Source organism: Trichosurus vulpecula, chromosome 2 (genome assembly GCF_011100635.1).
Source record: "Trichosurus vulpecula isolate mTriVul1 chromosome 2, mTriVul1.pri, whole genome shotgun sequence".
NCBI lineage: Eukaryota > Metazoa > Chordata > Mammalia > Diprotodontia > Phalangeridae > Trichosurus > Trichosurus vulpecula.
In genome coordinates, this window is record NC_050574.1 from 327,415,714 (window position 1) to 327,435,960 (window position 20,247).

General features: G+C 41.4%; 1 protein-coding gene across 1 annotated transcript in view; it reads left to right on the top strand.

Moving 5' to 3' along the window:
- The window catches only part of RAB6B (RAB6B, member RAS oncogene family), a 66,951-nt gene that overhangs the window by 35,561 nt on the left and 11,143 nt on the right, over positions 1-20,247 (top strand). The window contains exons 5-6 of the mRNA XM_036746338.1: positions 1,213-1,306; positions 7,158-7,224. Coding sequence (XP_036602233.1) covers positions 1,213-1,306; positions 7,158-7,224 — 161 coding nt within the window. The remainder of the gene's footprint in view (positions 1-1,212; positions 1,307-7,157; positions 7,225-20,247) is intronic.

Sequence of the window (20,247 nt, forward strand, 5' to 3'; positions counted from 1 at the left end):
TTTGTTCAATGGCCATTTATTTAGTTCTGCCATTTGCAGAGTGCTATGCTGGACACTGAAGGAAATACAGTATTTAGATAAGAGACATTCTAACCCTCATGGAGTTTACAGTCTAGTGGTAACTTTAATCTGTAAAAGCCAAAACTTGTATCCTTAGCTCCTCTGTTGCCAGGTTAGCTACTCTAGCCCCTCCCCCCAAAAAAATTCTTAACTGGGCTTCTCCAACTTCTGACTAACCTTGTTTCTAGACTCATTTGACGCCTCTGCCTGAGACGGGCATCCAAAAGGAAAAAAGGTTTCTAACTCTACAAAATACAAAAATGTAGTCCTTATCTAACCTACCCCAACTTAGGGGGTTTCATGGGATACTTTTGCTTTGGTTCAAGGCAGAATTGACATGTTCATTACCAATGCTTATGGGATTGTGTGCCATAAACCAGTGGACAACTGTGTGTGGAATTAAACTGTGGGGTTTCTACATTCTCTGACAGGAGGTCACAAGTGTGCATTTCCTTAGGGCCTCGTAAGGCAGCAACTATGTTCAAAAGTCAGAAAATGAGGATGTTGTAGCAGCAGAGAAGGGACTATAACAGGCAGTGGATTGGTTCTCCTGGGCAAAGCTCAGTATCACCACACACATTCTCAAAAAAAAAAAAAAGAGTGCTAGATCTCACTCCAATGTGGAGTGCTAATTTGCATACAATTTAATTAAATTTGCCCAGTGGAGACAAAGATCCCCTCCAAAAAAATCTTCAGTTTTTGTCAATCAAGCTAAATATAATTTAATCAACTCCAACACCCAAAATCACAGTCCCACCCATCCTTCACCTGGCAAGTTGTGAAATGTGCTGTGAATTTTAAAATGGAAAATGTCCATCACATCCTAGATTGCCAGGAAAGGTAAATCCATGGAGACTGAGAAATACATGCAAAGATGGAGTGAAGGTTGCTCCATTCATGGAGCAGCACAATATGGCATAAGGCATCATAAAACAAATGCCCCACAATACTGATATTGCTGTCCAAGGTGCTGACAGTGTCCCATTGGTTTGGTTTAGTGAAAGAACACTGATCAGTATCCAGTCTGCTCTGCCCATTTTGCTACTTCCCACTCCAATGTTCTCCTGCCACAGCCATTGTGGGACATCAAATCCCAGTATGTGGAACTGTGGTGGGCCACCTGTGATTTCCCCTTCTCTGTGGTGTCTGTAGGCAGATAACAATTGAAGAAGGAGAACAGCGCGCCAAAGAACTGAGTGTCATGTTTATTGAAACAAGTGCCAAGACAGGATACAATGTAAAGCAGGTAAGAGATCTATGGCTTCTGATCCAACATAACCACTTAGAGAATATACACAACTCAGTTAAGGTTTGTAGGACTAATGTCATACATTAGCCAGAAGGGCTGTCAAATGCTGGAAATAAACTAAAACACCCACCTAAGGTGTGAATTTCTCTTACAAGTTTGATCAAAGAAAGGACTATCACAGGAGAGAAGGTGTAAGTCTCATGAGACAGTCCCTCAGGCTAATGTCAGACATCAGCCATAATATACATATACACATATATTTTCCTGTTATAGTGGCATATTGCCACTCACCCCATCCTATCCACTTGTCCTTTGTGCTTGAAGATGGTCCTGTTAACAGAGTTTACTCTCAAAGGGTATTGACCTAGTGATTTTTGTTTGCTCTGAGGAAGATAGAACTTTCTAATGTCTTTTCCCAGCATAGGAAGAAGAAATCGGGCAATTTTAATCAGTGTGTATCTCCTATGTACTCAGCACTGTGCTGTTCTTTGAGTAGGAACAAAGAAATATGAGCTGTATTCCTTGCCATTGAGTTGCTGTTTGAAGAGACATAAAGGAGCTGTGATTTCACCAGCATAGGAAACTTGCAAATTGCTAACACATTTCACAAGCATAGATTAAAATCCATTTGTGATTCAGTAGATTTTTCTTGAGGCACACAGAAGTTAGATAGTTCATTCAGATTCACATGGCTAGTTAGTATCAGAAGTGACCTTTGAATTCATGTCTTCCTGACTCCAAACCTAACACTCTGTGTACTGTGCCAAGCTAACACAATGGGGAAACATACACACATAAGATGGAGAACAATGCAAAACACTATGTAATTACACACCTGAATGAGCAGTGCAAATTCTAAATTCCATGGGAAGGAATTCATAGAAAGAAGATAAGGATCCCCGTGGGCTGAAAGCAGATGGGGAAAGAGGGTACTTCATGAAGGGATGGAAGTTTACTTAAACCTTAAAAAGTGTTTGGTAGGATTTGTATGAAAAGTGAATAGGAAAGGGTATTCCAGGCTAGAGGAATCCCCTAAACAAATGTGTGGAAGTGGGTATTAGATGGTATAGAGCAGGGACAGTAAAGAGAATTGACCTAATATTTAGAGCAGTACCTCCTAGAGCCTCTAGGTGTTCCAGTGTTGGCAAATTTCTCTGCAACTTCTCACAATGGAAAGATTGAATTCTTGGGCTGAAAGCTTAGGAAGCTTATGTGAGCCAAAAATGAAATGAAGTTATACTACCAGCATTGGTGTCTGAAGGACTTCTTATTTGGAATGCTATAAAGTCTAAGGAATTTAACTAGATAATCTCTAAGGCCCCTTCTAAATCCATATTCTATAATTTTTGTGACTATGGGCAAAATCTCATGACCAATAATGCAGGCTTTTTTGGGTGTGACTCCCCAGTCACTGTGCAGGGTAGATTTGTACCTTCTTTTCAAGTATACAATGCCCCCAAGATCAATTGTCAGAAAGAGGAAAGGAACCATGCTATTTAAACAAGGGAGATTTGCATTCAGAGTTGAATTTAAAGCTTTGTGATTTAAGTAAATAAGGTATAGAATCATGGGGATGGGAGAGTTGTTTAGGGTCCAAGGCTCAGAGACCTCTGTTTGGAAGCGTTATTGAGATATTGGGGGAGTAGAGGATAAGATTCAAGAGATTCAGTGGCTCTGGATTTTTTGTTGTCAGAGAGATTTCTGTTTGGGTATGGGTTGGACTAGATGATCCCTAGTTGGACTAAATGCCAACTCTGAGCTTCTATGATGATTTTCAAAGATAGCATCTCATTCTTACATAGTACTTAGGACCCGTCTTCAGCCCAGATTTAACAAATAGCTTTAAACCCATTAGATGAAATTGCTCATCCCAACTGTACTCCAAGATCTTTCACTGAGTGTTAAAGCTCCTTTAACAGTTCAAAAGAGGTTTAAATCAATGCATTAGGAAAAAGAAGCATGTTCTTTGTCACCATATGGTCCAAACACTCACTTTGCCCTTGCTGTATCCTGTTCCACAGTACACCTATTAAAACTGGTCTTCCTGTTAATGCAGCCAGACACAGCTCCTTTTTGATTCATCAAATCATAAAATATAGAGCTAAAAGGGACTTCAGAGATCACCTAGTCCAACTCCGTTTTACAGATGATGAAACTGAAGCCCAGAATGAAAGCCAGAGCTAGGATTTGAAGCCAGGTCTCATAGCTCCAAATCCAATGCCTTTTCCACCACACTATAACTACTACCACTATAGCAATATCATAGAATCACAGAATATTAGAGCTGAAAAGACCATCAAGTCCAACCCCTCATTTTACAGAGAAAACAAACTGAGAGCTGGAGACATCATTCCCTTGTTCAAGGTCACACAGGGAGTAAGTGGCAGAGCCAGGATTTGAACCTGATTGTTCTGACTTACTCTGGTCCCCCCTCCACTCTCCCATGCTGTTCCCACCCTGGTAATGGATGACAAAATCCTGCACTTCCAGGACTTCTCGGTGCAATTGGCATTGGTTTATAGCTCATTTACATAGATGTCTACAAGGCATTTCCCAATAAGTACTCACATTGAACATTTGAGTTTTAAGGAAGTCATTTGAATACTATAGGTAGGAGAGGAACCAATGGAAGAGATTCTCTTCTGACTTTTTAAGGAGACTCAAAATAATTTTGTTAAGTCTTCACACAAAGATAGCTAATCATGTCTCCCTAAGTCTTCCCTCCTCCACACTAAACAGGACTACTTCCCTGAACCAGTCCTCATATGACATGATCTCGAGAGCCTCTACCATCTTGGTTGCCCTTCTCTGAACACTCTTCAACTTACCAGTGTCCTTCCTAAAACGTTGTGCCCAGAATTAGCCGATCAATATACCAGATGCAGTCTGGCTTAAGTACAAGATGGCTATCACCTACTTATTCCTAGAAGCTATGCCTTTCTAAATGAGGCCTAAAATAATTTTTGGAAGGGTGATCTCTATAACACACCAGTGAATCTCATATCGAGCTTATAATCCATTAACCCCCGCCCCAGATCTTTTCCAAACAAGCTGTTTCCTAGCTAGGCTTTCCCCATCTTGCACTTGCAAAGTTTAGTTTTTGAACCCAATTGTAAGACGTTATACTTATCTCTATTACATTTCATCTTATTCGATGATGGTAGTGGGTGCAGGGAGGAGAATGGGTGTTAATGTAAAATTTGTGCATCTCTGTGCTGGCTGTTATGCAAATGATTTACCAGTATGCCCGGAGTCAATAATTTCCATTACTTTCCAACAGTATCTGCTTCTCCTTGAAACAATAAATCATGTCAAGATACAGAATCACTCCATTTTCTTAAATGGAAAAATGCCATTTAAAATATCAGCTCCTAAAATATACAGAAGAGTTCTCTTAAACACAGAAGCTGAACCTTGGCATAATAACTATTCATGATAAAGATACTGGTTCCTAACTACATTTGCAGCTTCCAATTGTTTCTCGAAAATGGACATCAGTTTCCTTATCTGTAAAGAGGGGGAAGGGGGCTGAGGGAGGGGAACTGGACCAGAGTGAGAACTCTTAATTTGGGTTCCAGAAGTTTGGATTGTTTAAAAAAATGTTTTTGATAAGTATATTTCGATATGATTGGTTTCCTTTGTAATCTTATGTATTTTATTTTAAGCATTTTAATACAACCTGAGAGTCCAGGGGTTCTTAAGCCTCTTTTAGTTTCATGGTGCCTTTTGTCAGTTTGATGAAGCTTTGGACTAGAGGACCTCCAAGCTCTCTCCCAGCTCTATGAATCTAGTCTATTAATGTCTAACAATTAAACTTTTACCCCATCTCATACAACTACCAGAACAGACAAGTAAAGTGATATTGTTTACCATATGCAACAGCAACATTATAAAAAGGGAAGTATGAGCATTTGCTATCAAATTACCGTTTATATGAGCAAATGGCAAAGAGCTAAGGAAAAGGCTGTTCTCTTCACTAGCAAAAAAAAGTGAATCCAAGAAAACTTAGACTAGAGGTCAGGTGCACCTCTCCAGGGAGGACCATCCATTATGTTCAAAGGAAAAACAGCTTCTCAATGAAGTTCCAGAGAGAATGAACTTCCACATCTTAGGACTTTGCTAGGGATGAAGAATTCATTAAAAACTAGACCAAGTCTGATTAGCTCATTAGAGGTAGAAAAAACCTTAGAGAACATCTAGACTGGTCTCCTTAATTCAATTCAATTAGGATTTAGTCATTAAGTGCCCATTATGTACAATGCTTGATCCTAGGGACCGTGGAGAGGAAAATGAAATGAAAAATTGTCCCCCCTTCAAAGAGGCTTCTATATTTTATTTTTTTATTTTACTTTTCCCTTTAATTCATCAGTAAAGCTGTAGAAGTGGCAGAACAGTTCAGTGGTGACTGCTGAATTTGGAGTTAGAGAGATGGATTCAAATCCGGAGTTTTTTGTTATTAATTGTCTCTGTGACTTGGGGCAAGTCACACAAACTCTCCAGGGCTCTGTTGCTTCATCTGTAAAATGAGGGGATTGAACCAGATGGCCTCTAAGATCCCTTGCAGCTCTAAATCTATGATCCTATGATCTCATCCAATACTTAGAAATCCCCTGTGTGGTAGGTTAATGTATTACTATGTCCTTTTGACAGCCAAGGACATTGAAGCTCTGAAACGTTTTAAGTGACCTACATAGGTAGGAAGAAGTGAAGCACCTACTAGAAGCCAGTCTTCTGTCTCCTAGCTCAGGGCTCATTCCCATACACCCCATGGTCTAAACTAGCAACACAACCTAGTATTTTTTTAGTGAAGATTAATCTCAAGTCAGAAGAGTTGGATATGAATACTAGCTTCAGGTTCCTTCCAAGCTCTAAATCCTCTGATTTGGGGAAAATCCAAAGCTGGGATTCCATCAGGGTAAGGAACCCCTAAGGTGGAAAATCACTTCACCAGGGCAGATCAGGAACTGGCCTATAATTCTAACCTTGAAGACTTGGCTGGAGGCATTGAAAAGGTTAGTGATTTGGCCAAGGCCCCACAGGTAGTATCCCAGGCAGGATTTGGACTACGCTCTTACAGACTCTATGGCTAGCTCTCTATTAACTGTACCACATAGGCTTTCAAAATCCTACAGTGTCAGAGTCCACAAAGCCCCAGAAAGAAAACCAGGAAGCTTTTGCATTGTCATATGAGTATCAACACCTCCTGGTTGTTGTGATTCTTTTAAATCATCAGGTAAGTAAAGACATTTCTAGTATCTACTAGGACTCCTGCCTGCCCTTCTTGATAGACTTCCCATATTTCATTATTCAGTTTCACAATGCATTGAGATCTAGGGATGTGAGTGCACAAACACACATGGGCACACACACACACTCAACTATCATGCCATGATCACATGATAATGTGGTTTATGCATATTCCTAGACACCACTAGACCTTTGTGATAACAATACATCTGGCTCAAATTTAGTACCTTAGTGCATAAGACAGAATCTCAGCTCCCTGTTCCTGGGACTTACAGTCTCTTTGAGAAGGAGCCTGGCCTTCTGATAGTGCCTTGCCAAAATTCTTTTTCCTGACTACAGAGTCAGCCCTTGTATGGACCTCAGCAACCACATCCCTCTTTATTCTCAAGTTTCCCATTTCCGTGACGAGCCTCTCGTTGTCCCTGGCTACCGATCTCCCACATTGCTCTGAAAGGCTACAGCTCCCAGAAGGTGGATGGAAAATACCATGAGGAAGGCAGGGGGAGAGAGGGAGATAGGGAGGGAGGGAGGGAAAGACAACACTCATTCTGATGCCTTTCATGTTGTGTTTCTTCCCCCACCCCCTACCCCCAATTCCCAGCTATTCCGGCGTGTCGCATCAGCTCTCCCTGGAATGGAGAATGTTCAGGAGAAGAGCAAAGAAGGGAGTATCCTTTTCCTCGAACCAGTGAGTCAACCTGCTTGGAAAATGAAAGTTAGATGTTTTGGGAGGAGGGAAAGGTGAAAAAGCATATACATTGGAGTGAAACTGCTAGCTCTTTGTCCTTCTGGGATAGGGACTGGGTTGGAGTCCTACATATTCAAGATTCTGGATACATTAGTAAAATTTTATTGAAACAGAGATCTCTGTATAATCTGCTGCTCCATGCCTCAGCATGGTAATAGTGCCCTGCTGATATGAGTGCCACAAATTCTGTACAGGGAATAATCCTGTACAATAATTCATTCTCTAATCCAAGTCCACGTAATGGTTGCTCTGAATGACCAAGGGACCAGAGCGTATGTGATTTGTACTACCAACAAGAAGGTAGGAAGGTGTCCCCCCCCAATTCTAACATGTGAAAACGGTCTCTTTATTCTTTAACTCACCTCACCTGTTCCTCTCTCAGTGACCCTCTTTATACAAGTCCATTTAAGCTCCCAAACGGCCCACCAAAATAAATAGCGGCATATAGATAGAAGTAAATATCCAGAAACATGGGTGGGACTGGTTGGTGTGTCCAATCTAATCCAGTCCCACAAACATGATTTTTCTTTCTCATAATAGATAAAAATTCTTTTCATTTGCTAATTAGTTACAGAAGGTCTGGTATTAGCTCTCTCTTGTCTCCAACTCTTGTAGACTAGGAATGCAGTTTCTAACAAAATCCCTTTAGATGTATCTGGAGTTTTTGGGCTTTCTCCCTATCAAATAACCCTAGCAATTTCAGGTCATATTAGTCTATGCAGAGGAATGTAGAATAGTGGCTAGTGAACTATAACCAAAGTCAAGATCATCTGGGTTCATGTCCTCTCTCTAATCCATATTGTCTTTGAGACCTTGGGCAAGTCATTTAACCTTCTAAAGTACTCCAAGAAGTTTTCTTAAGACTTAAGTGGTAGAGCAGTTGTGGTTGGTTCATTATTTGTGGAAGAAGTTTCTTTACTGGGGAGCCCTAGACACCAAAGAAATCACAAGTCTGGACAAAAATGTTAAAAGTATAATGGCTGGTAGTACCTGTTTATCATAGCTGAAGGAATCATACCCAAATGATGGTGCTGGCCTTCTTGCAATCTTAGCCCCCCTGCCAGTGACCCATGAGTCAGAGCCTAGAGTCCTGAGAGAGCCATATGATTCTAGAATGCCTCTGACTGCAGAGGAAGAAAGCTTGGACCTTTTCTGCAAGGAAAAGAAATTGAGACCCTTTAATCCATTCTTGGTATTCCCTTCAAAGAGCCTTGTCACCAAGTACATCACAAAACATTTACTAAATTCTTAATGGCCTTTGTCAAACCACAGTACTCCGTGGAAATGCATACTTAGTAAAATAAATGAAATAAGCATTCTCTTGTACTTACTTCCTGGGGATAAATTGTTTCTCAGCCAAGCAGCAGAGAGCTATTTTCAAGGTCGTAGATGAGCAGAAGAAGGATGGAAAAGAAGCAGGCACCTATTATGTGGGACTCGTCTTCTCTTTTTGTTAACATATAAAAACGAAAATTGACTCTCACGTAATAATAATGATAGATGATAGCTAACATTAATATAGCACATAAGGTTTACAAAGAGCTTCATAGACATTATTTCATGTGGTCCTCATGACAACCTTGTGAGGTGGGTGCTATTATTAACCCCATTTTACTGAGGAGCAAAGTGAGGCTAAGTGACTTGCCCCAGGTCACACGGACAGTAAGTATGTGAAGCAGGATTCGAACTCACTTTTTTTATACTAGAGTTGATCTTTAAGGGGATATGGAAATTATTCTTCTGGTGGGTTTTGAAAATTATAATCCATCTAGAGGATGGATTAGATAGCCCGTAGAAGATACTTCCAGCCTCAAAATTCAAGGATTCCACTGGAGAAAGAAGGGATAGGAAGAAAAACTGGTTCAGTTCCTAAGGGGATTAAGAAATCAGAATATTGGGGCTGGAAAGGATCCTAAGGACCATTTAGACTAAGGGTTCTTAACGTGGGGTCCGTGGAAAGCTGGATTTCACAGGGTCCGTGGGCTTGGATGGAAAAAAGCAGCATCTTTATTTTCACTAACCTTTGGTTACCTTTGTAGTCCTATGTGTTTTATTTTATTATTCTGAGAAGGGGTTCATAGGCTTCATTAGGCTGTCCAAAGAGTCCGGGACAAAAAAAAAGAGGTGAGGAACTCCTGAATTCTAGACTAGCCCCCATATTTTGTAGATGAGAAAGCTGAAGCCCAGAGAGGGCAAATGTTTTACCTAAGGTCACACAGTTCATCTGTGGCAGAAATTCGATTAGATTCCAAGTCTAACCCTTTCTGTTGGGTCATACTGTCTTATGAGGATTCCTAACCAGAAGCTCTATGGAACATAATAATTGCTAACTTTTATATAGCGCTTTATAGAATTCCTTTAATCCTCACCATAATCCTGTTGGGGTGGGTGCTATTATCACCCCCATTTTACAGATGGGACTGATAAGACTGATGGAGGTAGCGGAACTAAAGCAGAGAGAAGTTTAGCAATAGTCATACAGCTGGTGCACATCTGAAGCAGGATTTGAACTCAGGTCTGCCCTGCAGCTCAACTTAGATTGACCCTCTCTCTATATCTTGCACTATGTCGCTCCCTCTCATTTGCCTTGTGCCGGAGGAGTCACTTAAAGCCAGGAATTTGTGTTTCAGAGGAGGTATAGCAGATTATCACGGTTTCTTCAGCTTTTCCTGACAGAGAGTTTTATATGTCGGCTGTTCGGCAGCATGATCAATACCATTAGCGCTAGGCTCTTTGATCTGTGGCCTAGACCCAAACCGTGGTGTTTGATGGTAGAGCAAAAGAGCTTCGGGGAAAGAGATCCTCTAGGGGAAAACTGCCAGAAAACTGTCCCATCTTATCAGGTTGACAAGAAGGTAGATAGTGAACAAAAAGGAATTCTGCACTTTCCCTGGAGGGGAGGAGCCTCCCATGGGAAACAAGAAAAGAGTCTTGTGATCTTAGCTCTGAGGTTTGCTACTTGTGAGATGTGGAACAGATCTTTTACCTCTCTGAGCCTCAGTTTCCTCAGCTATAACATGGAGGAGTTGGACTAGTTTGCCTCTGAAGTCCCCTTCAGCCCTAAATCTGTGACCCTGTGATTCTGTGGTCAACCCCATCTGGCCCAAAGCATTTTACACGCCAGAACTTGCCCTAGGCAAAACCAGAGGCAAATTTATGGAAAGGTTGATTTCTCCCAGTGATAATAAGAGCTAACATTTACATAGCATTTCAAGGTTTGCAAATGAGATATTATCTACTTTCATCCTTACTACAAATCTAAGGGGTAGGTCCTATTATTACTCCATTTTATATAGGAAGAAACTAAGGTCCGAGGAGGTTAAGTGACTTGTCTAGGGTCACACAGCCAATGTGTCTGAGGCAAGATTTGAACTCATGTCTTCCTGATTTCTACTCTGACCACTGTACCACCTGCCCACTGTGACATACCACCTAATGCTCCTCTACCACTGTTCTCAAATCTCTGCTTCAAAAAGAAGATGAACTTCCCCACCTCTGGGCACTCTCCGTGGTCCTCCTTACTGACTCTACACTGTGCTCTACTGGGGGGGGGGGGGTGTGATGAAAATCAATTTGGAGTCATAAGACACAAGTTTGAATCACATACCTGCCACTTACTTCCTTATATGTCCTTGGATAAGTTGCCTCACCTATCTGGGCTAAATGATAAAATGGAGAAATAAGACTTGGTTACCTTTATGGCCCCTTCTACTTCTAAATCCTCTGGTTTTATTTTCTCTTATCTATCTTCCTTCTTTCTGCTGTGGACTGTCTGGTATAAGGGATTTCTCTTGGCACATTGCACAGATAGACTGGCCTATGGAAGCCCTTCTTTGGAGTGTATGCAGATATCCCCTTCTCCCACCTCCAGTGTACCAATCTATCCATTCTATAGACAGTCAATAGCTGAGAAAGATCTAGAAGGGAATACTTAAGAAATAATACCTGAGAAGAGGGTAATATTTCTGTTTGACAGCTGCCTGAGGCACAAGGCATAATCAGTAACAATACAGCAAAGGGAGCAGGCAGTGCTCATTGTTGAGAGGTGGCACGGAGCTGTGGATAGAGGGTTGGCTGTGGAATAGGAAAGATCTGAGTTCAAGTCCTGTCCCTGAAACATAAGGCTGTGTGAACATGAATGAGTTGCTTAAGTTTTCAGCAGGGATATTGCATCAGTAAGGCAATAAACACAACATCAATGATAATCATGAATATGCCTATGTAGTTCTGTATCACAAAGTATGAGAGACTCTCCATAAAGAAAGTAAAAGAAGTATGACATTTATTCAGATACCAGACAACCATATCCCATACCAAATGTTCAACTCCCACAGCCAGTCAGCCCACTTTATCATAACAGCAAGGAACTTAAAACACCATGTAACAGCCTGGAGCCTCACCATCCCAAAACCTCTCCAATCCCCTGCTGGGGTTTTCCCCAAAACAAACTCACAGTACAGCTACGTCAGCCTGTTCAGTTCTAACCATCACGAGGGTAGCCATTAGCAGCCATTAGTGGCCATAACATCTCTCTCTCAGCACTTCCTGTGACGTAACTTCCTTTTCCTGTCAGGAATCTCCTCCCACCACATGTTTTAGGCTTGCTGTGATGTAAGCAGGTCACATGGCCTATTAATGGGTGGGAAAGATCTTCAAATCTAATTGCTACTACAGATATGCTAGAAAATGTTTAACAAGTAGCTCTCCAGGGGGCAAAAAGCCTACAAATTATTAAGCTTAACTTGCATTATTATTATTTTCTAAAGTCTATGAAACAAAGCAAATCAACAAGCAGTAGCTCAAGGCCCGAACTGTAGCTTTTTACCAATTTCTAAGGTGCAATGAATGCTTACACTAAGATTTCATAATCAGCTCTTCCAAATCAGTCCAATCTGACTCCAGCATATCCCTGGCCCTAGGCAACACTTTAAGATTCTAAAGATTTTTTAAAACTGTATTAATATCTTCTGTTTTTATATCACCTTCATTTCTGACTCTTTCCTCTGCCTTTTCCTGACAAGCTATCCCCTATAACAAAGAAAGGAAAATAAGAACTACAACAAAACCAACCAACTAATTCTCAGAGTTCAATGATATAAAGAGTATTCCACCACCATAGACTCCCACCTCTACAAATTAAAGAAGGAATTGGGGGTAGAGGTGTGGAAGGTGTTATTTCTATTTACAGTGAAGTAGTTATTGTGCATATTATTTTCATGATTCTATTTACTTTACCCTGCATCAGTTCATATAAGTCTTCCTAGACTTCTCAGACTTCTTCATAGTCATCATTTCTTATATTACATTAATGATTCCATTACTTTCACATACCACAATTTGTTTATCCATCACCCAATGACATTGACATTACTCTAAAACTATTAAATCACAGATGAGTTGCCAATCCACACTGGTGGATGGAGTATCCATACTGGGAGTTTGCAACCCTGATAAAATCACGAGTTTGGACATAAAAAAAATTGTTCCTTGTTCAAAGATCCATGAGTTTCATAGGGCACCTGATCTACCTGCCTTGTGAAGGGTGTCCTTTAAAGAATATTGATCTTATTGACTTACAGATTGAAGTTCATCAAAGACATTATCACTTTGTGTAGATAAAGGATAATAGAGGTCATAGTGCCATAGCTCCAAGGCTGGAAGGGACCTCAGAAGCCATCTAGTTCAACACCCCACATTTTACAGATGAGGCAACTGAGACCCAGGGATTTGACGTGATTTGCCCAAAGTTACACAATAAACTTTATCCTTGGACCCCAGAGCCGTTGTTATTTCCAGTGCACTATATGCTGAAAAGCACCAGTTTTATTAAACTCACTCTACATTAAGCCCTCAGAGGTTGCTTAAGAGTGCTAGAGAGCCCTTTAAATGTACCCATCACCTGAAAAAACAAAACTGACTAACAAACAAAAATAAGGAGTGTGCTGCAGTGAAAAGAGCTTAGAGCCATAGGGACCCGAATTTATAATCCCAGTTCTGCCCTTTACTGCATGTGTGACTTTGGACAAGTCAATTAACTGGTCCACAATGACCTTCAAGAACAAAGGATAAACAACAATAACCAGTCTGAGCCTCGGCCTCCTCATCCATAAAATGAAGGCATGGGACTAGTCAAGATGCATTTAGGAAGCACCTACTATGTGCCAGGCATTGTGCTAAGCGCTGGGGATACAAAAACCAAGCAAAACAAAAGAAAAAGGAAAACCCAGTCCCTGCTCTCCTCGAGGAGTTCATAGTCTAATGGGAGAAACAACCTGCTGATAACTATGTGCAAACAAGATATTAAAAGGATAAACTGGAAATAATCTCAGAGGAAATGCATTAACGTGAAGGAGATCTGGGAACAGCTTCCTGTATTAGGTGGGATTTTAGCTGGGACTTGAAGGAAGCTGGGGAAGGCAGGAGGCAGAAATGAGGAGGGAGAGAATTCCAGGCATGAGGGACACACAGAGAAAATGTCCAGTCTGGAGATTGAGTGTTTTCTGGGAAAAACAGTAAGGAGGCTCATGTCATTGGCTGATGGAATATGTGGAGGGAACCAAAATGTGGATGGACCAAAAGATTCCTTCTGACTCTAGATCTATCATCTTATGACCTTAAGAACTTACTATCTGTGTGACCTTGGACAAATCCCTCAATCTGGTTATATCTGCCGATAGTTATTTGTAAAATGAGAAGCTTAGACCAGAGAACATCTAAATTTAGAACCTCTTTCCATTCTAAGTTCTTAGGTCCCATCAGTTTAAAGGGAATAAACAACTCATTTCCAAAAGTATAATTTCAAGCTCCCTAAGGCTAGGGCCAGATCTTATTCAATTTTCATCTCTTTCAGGCTTGTCATAGGACCTTACACGTTGGATGGTTGAATGAATACATTAATGCATAAATAGAAGGTGCTTAAATGCTGGCCATAAAAATGCTACCTAGTGCCTTCCAAGAAGGAATTTTCCTAATGGAATCTAGTGGCCTGAAAGAACCAAGACCCTCCTCCCTGTAGAATCATTCCACAGTCATCATACGTACTCTGCCTTCACTCACTACTTTGCCGGCCAGCACTTCGACCCAGGCCTTCCAAAAACAAATCTAGATCAGCCTGGCAGAGTTAAGGGGGAATGGACTTTCAGTGTTGCTGTAGTGATGTGGGTTTGCAAGTAGGTGCTGTTGATTATCTGGCCCATGAGGGACGGCAACACGAGACTAGTAATAACAACAATGATAGAATTTATGTAGTGCTTTAAGCTGCTTTGCAAATGTTATCTCATTTTGTCCTTACAACCTTACCTTAGGCAGGCATTATTATCATATCCATTATACGGGGGTTAAATGACTTGCCCAGGGTCTTACAACTAGTAAGAGTCTGAAGAAGGATTTGAACTCAGTCTTCCTGACTCCAAATCCAGTGCTCTAGCACTGCCCCCTACCTGGCTTTAATTGGCTTCTGAGTCCTTCCTTAAAGAGAATGGCCTAGTTAACCTGGGGAAGGGAGAGAGAAGGCTTCCTTTCCTCTGCCTCCTTCCCCTAAGCCATGAACTCTTTAAGGGCTCTCTCTGTCAGTGACACATATAGCATGATTGAACTGGCCTAAAGGAATCATTCCAAATTCAGGAATAAAGCAAAATAGATCCTTAATTTTGTTTGTTGGTCAGTTTTGTTTTTTTCAGATGATTGGGTACATTTAAAGGGCCCTCTAGCATTCTTAAGCAGCCTCTGAGGGTTTAATACAGAGTGGGTTTAAATAAAACTGTTTGCTTTCAAGCATATGGTGCAAAATGGGAGTGTTCTTTCTCAATGTTACCAAGGAGTCTGATCTACGATGGAAGCAAATTGATGATTCTCTTTGCTTATACTCTTCAGAGGCACTGAATGTTTGCTTCGTTGTAGTATGGACCATAAAATGCTAAGTTAGAGCCAGAAGGGATTTTGGAGGCTACTGAGTCCAACTCCCTCATTTTTATAGATGTAGAAATTGAGGTCCAGTGAGGTTGACTTGGTCAGGGTCATACAGCCAGTAAATGGCCGAGGTAGGATTGAAGCTAGGTCTTGAGATCACTTGGGGTCTTGAAGACTATGCCAGCGGGGATCTAGAAATTACTCCCAAGCTGGAAAGGCTTTAAGTTTGGGTTCATCAGTGGACTGTGTGTCTGTCATATTAGGACCAATCTAGTTAAATTTGGAGAGGCCAGAGTATTGGCCATAAAGTGGTGTATTATTTTTTTACCCTAGTAGCTCATAAAACTACAAGGCATGGAGGGGTCATGGTTTACCTCTGTGGAGGAGGCTTTCACACCAAGGATCACAGGATTTAGAGCTGGAAGAGATCTTAATGGCCATCTTATCCAAGCTCCTCATCTTGACATGTGAGGAAAGTAAGGCTGGAAGAATTCAGTAGTCAGAGCTGACATGGAAAGCTCTTCAAGGTTGGCAAAGTGTTTTATGTGCATTTTATCATTAGAACTTCCCAAACACCCTATGAGATTTGGGCTAATATTAACCCTATTTACAGATGAGGAAACTGAGGCCCAGAGAGGTTTGTATATTTCCTTGCATAAGGTCACACAGCCAGTCAATAGAAGAGGGCAGATTCAAGCCCAGGTCATCCCATCTCCAAGTCCACTGCTCCATTCACTAACCCAGCTGCCTATAAATTGCCCAAGGACACATTTCTAGCTGAGCTAGAAATGGACCTTAGATTGGAAATCTTAACATGTACCATTGAAAAAGACAAAAATTATCCCCAAAAGTGCTTTTTTAAGGGCAAAATTCTTCAGAAAGGCTCAAATGCAATCATGCCAGAGAACAAAACAAAATTACCTTTGGTGTGGTCCAATTAAAGAACTGGGTCCCTTTTTTATTGCCTTAGAATCATGAAGTCTAGCAAGTCATTCTTGAGTCTCTAACACAATAGCACTAATACCCCTTCTTTGGGTTGTAAGTTCAACCTGTGGGCTCTGCCAACCATTAAGGAATAGAGGGAAAAAATGGAAATGCTGATGTGGCATTTTTCCCCAAAGCCAGCTAATGGTTCCCTTCTAATTAAAATAGATTTCTTGCAAAGGAGCCACTGTCTTTTTAATTGAACCTAACCATCATGGCTCTCATTGAACTTGAGAATGCCAAGTGCTTCCAGCAATTCCTTAAGTGAACTGGAAGCGAGAGTATTCTTCATACAGGTAGAAGGGGATGGGGGGGGGGAGATGCCAGAAATGGGAGAGACAGCACTTTGTCAAATGCTTGCTCTTCACGCGTGAAGGCCTAGTCTTTCTAGACAGAAGAATTAAATAGACCTACAATCACAGATGGGACTACATTTATAAATAATGATACCCACAGCATCATACTCCTAGAATCAGAACTAGGGATGGGTAAGAAAGGCAGCTGTCCAGGCAGTTCTGTCATACGGGAGGTATTCAGTGGAAGGAAACTTTTTCATATGACTTTCAGTTCAATTTAGCTAATATTTATTAAGGAACTACTACACCCAGAATAATTTGCCGGATACTAGAAGAGATAGAAAGTTTAGATAGAGTACTGGACTCGGAGCCGGCAAGATCTGGATTCAAATCCTGATTCAGTCATTTACTACCAGTCACTTAACCCCTTTGGGCCTTTGTTCCTTATCAGTAAAATGAGAGATTGGACCTAATTGAAGGACCGTTCCAGTCTAGATCTATAATCCTGCTGGGGATGATGACAGCCACTGGGAAGTCTGAGGCTGGTGGTTTTCTTGAGCTCAGGAGTTCTGATCTAGGGTTGGCTATGCAGATCTGATGTCCACACTGTTTGGCATTAACATGGTAAACTCTGAGGAATAAGGGGGGCCACCAGGTTGCCCGAGTAAAGACAAATTTACCTAGATGGGAAATGGAACAGGTCAAAGCTTCCCATACTGTTTAATGGGACTGAGCCTGTGAGTAGCCCCCTTGCACTTTCAGCTTGGATGAGACAGAGACAAAGTCTTTAAAAAATAAAGAAAAAATAAATCTGTGATCATACAATAAGGCATGGTCCTTATTTTTGTGCGGTCTATAGTCTATTCGAATAAATAATTGGATTCCGTTTTAATGCCAAATAATCCTCCTTTCCATGGTACATAGGAGCAAGTCACTTAACTGCTGAATTTCAATTTTTATATCTATAAAATAAAGAGATTAGATGAGATAATCTCCAACGTTCCCTCCAGTTCTAACGTTTTTGAATCTAATTTACATGTGTTACAATGAAGGCTAAGGGACCCTTTGGGGCAGTGTCCTATAGGGGATGTATTTTTAAAACACAGGGTAGGGAAGATCTAATCTTCAGAACACATGCTGCTTTCATTTTCTTAAGTAGTTTAAAGATACAGCCAGCCTACTGTAGAGAAGGGGAACAAGCAAAGTGTGTTACGAATATTATCTCACAACACAACGCCCCTGGGAGCTAGTGCTATTATTATCTTACCATTTTATGGTTGAGGAAACTAAGGTTAAATGAATTGCCGGTGATCCCATAGCCAGTAAGTAGCATGGGCTGGATCTGAACTCAGGTCTTCCGGATCCAGTGCTCCATCCATATTGCTAGCTGCCTTAGTTTGCAGGCTGTTCTCCCCCTCAGAGACATCAGCTGTAATCAATAGATAAAACCCTTTTCTCTTCATCTGTTATCCATCCCCACCAATTATGAGCAATATATTTTCAAAGCTACTAGCATGTGGGGATTTTACGCTCATATTATTTCACACGTCCATAGCATTTTATAGTTCCAGAGTTATCTATAAAAGGGAATCTTCCCCTTATTCTTGGCACCGGTGAGTCCTTAATCTATGGCTCCAGGGCCATAGAGACCTAGGGGAAAACTCAGAAAAAAAAAGCAACAAAGATAAAGTCATAGAAAATAAGTCGTCTCAGAGCAGCTGGGTGGCACAGTGTGGAGAGCACCGGCCCTGGAGTCAGGAGGACCTCAGTTCAAATCCAGCTTCAGACACTTGACACACTTAACTAGCTGTGTGACCTTGGGCAAGTCACTTAACTCCAATTGCCCTGCCTTCCCCCCTCCAAAAGAAAAGAAAAAAAAATAAGTAGTCTTTAAAATTTTTAAAAGAAGTTGTTTAAAATCATAGATTTTTAAACTGGAAAGAGACTTTAGGGATCATTTAATCCCCTCCCCTCATTTTATAAGTGAGGAAACTGAGACCCAGAGGCTGGGAAAGTGATTTGACCAATGTCACACAGTTGGTTAGTAAGAGAACTGGGATTAGAACCCAGGCCTCCCGACTGATAATTCAGTACTCTTTTCATTATTCCATATTTTTAAATATGGGCAGCTATGTGATGCTGTGGATAGAGTGTCAGGCCTGGAGTGAGGAATATGAATAGGGAAACTGAGGCAGAAAGTGGGGAGGTTAAAAGACCTGCCTGGGTCACCCAGCTAGTGAGTTTCTGAGGCAAAACGTGAACTCCGTTCTTCACTCCGACTCCAACTCTGCACTGAATCACCGGCCTGCCTCCCTTTGGGATATGAAGGAGAGAGGTAACATCTGCTTCACTGCAGATTAGGCACAGGCTAGATTTGAGAGCAAAGCTGTGTGGAGGCAGAATTACCCAGCTAAATGATCCTCAGGTGATCCCTTCTGATGCAGGGATTCTCAGATTCTCTGATAGTTAAGTGGGCACAGCAGAGACAACAATGAGGAAAAGGAGTATAATTGGAGGGTAGGATAGTGAGCAGCTGTTTAAAGTTTACGAGATAATACCAAAAAAGGCGCAGAAGGTAAAAATAAGAGGCAGAAGCAAGGGGGCTGTGTTACCAAAATGAGAAAGGATTGCATGCCAGAAATGAGGACCAAATAAAAAAATGACGGGCAATATTTAATGGAGCCTGAGCTCCGCATTCAGGGTCAAACATCATCACGGAGGCTGGAAGGAATGTTAAAACCACCCGTGAATGCAACCGCTTTATTTTACAGAGGGAAAAAGTAAGGCTTTGGGAGGTTTGCTGACTTACCTAGGGTCCTACAGGATTACATATCTGAGGTCTTCCTGCCTCTAGAGCCAGGACCCCATCCACCACACTGGAGTTATCAGACACCCCATGGGCAAAACGAGGCCTACAGCACTCCCAAATATCCCCAGAACCAGATGAAAATGTAATTGGAGAATACTTAACAAAATAAATAAAAATATAGTAGCACACAGACATCAGTATGTGGTTTTCTAAGTCAAAGGCCTTTGTTTCTATTTGGGTTTGAAGCCACTGACCTAAACCATCCTGCCCCTGGTCAGAGATTTTATTCCCCTAACAAACTTGTAAACTAATAGCACCCTTTGCTTCTATAGGTACTGATAGACGAGGAGAATGGTAGGAGGGTCATAGGATCATAATTCAGAAGTCAGTTTCCATAGAGAACCAACCCCCTCATTTTAAAGATGAGAAAAGTAAAGTGCAGATGTGAAATTACTTACCCAAGGTCACACAAGGGGGAAGTGACTGAGAAAGGTTTTGCATATAGGTCGCCTGACTCCAATGCTCTTTTCACAGTGCCCTAAACCAAAGAGGACAGGGCAGCTTGGAGGTGCAGTGGATAGAGGGCGGGGCCTGGATTCAGGAAAACTCATCTTCCCAAGTTCAAATCTGGCCTCAGGCACTTAGTAGCTTCATGATGGTGGGCAAGTTACTTCACTCTGTGTGCCTTAGTTTCCTCATCTGTAAACTGAGCTGGAGAAGGAAATGGCAAACCACTCTAGTATCTTTGCCAAGAAAACCCCAAATAGGCTCACAAAGAGTTGGACACAACCAAAAAACCACAGAGGGCTGGGAAAGAACGAAAACACCCCTGTTAATTAAAATCATTATCATTTAGTGTGGCTGTTTGAACATATTTCCCATGACCCACTTTAGACTTTTCTGTGTGTTGGCAGTATCATTCAACTCAATCCCTGAGATGTTAAAA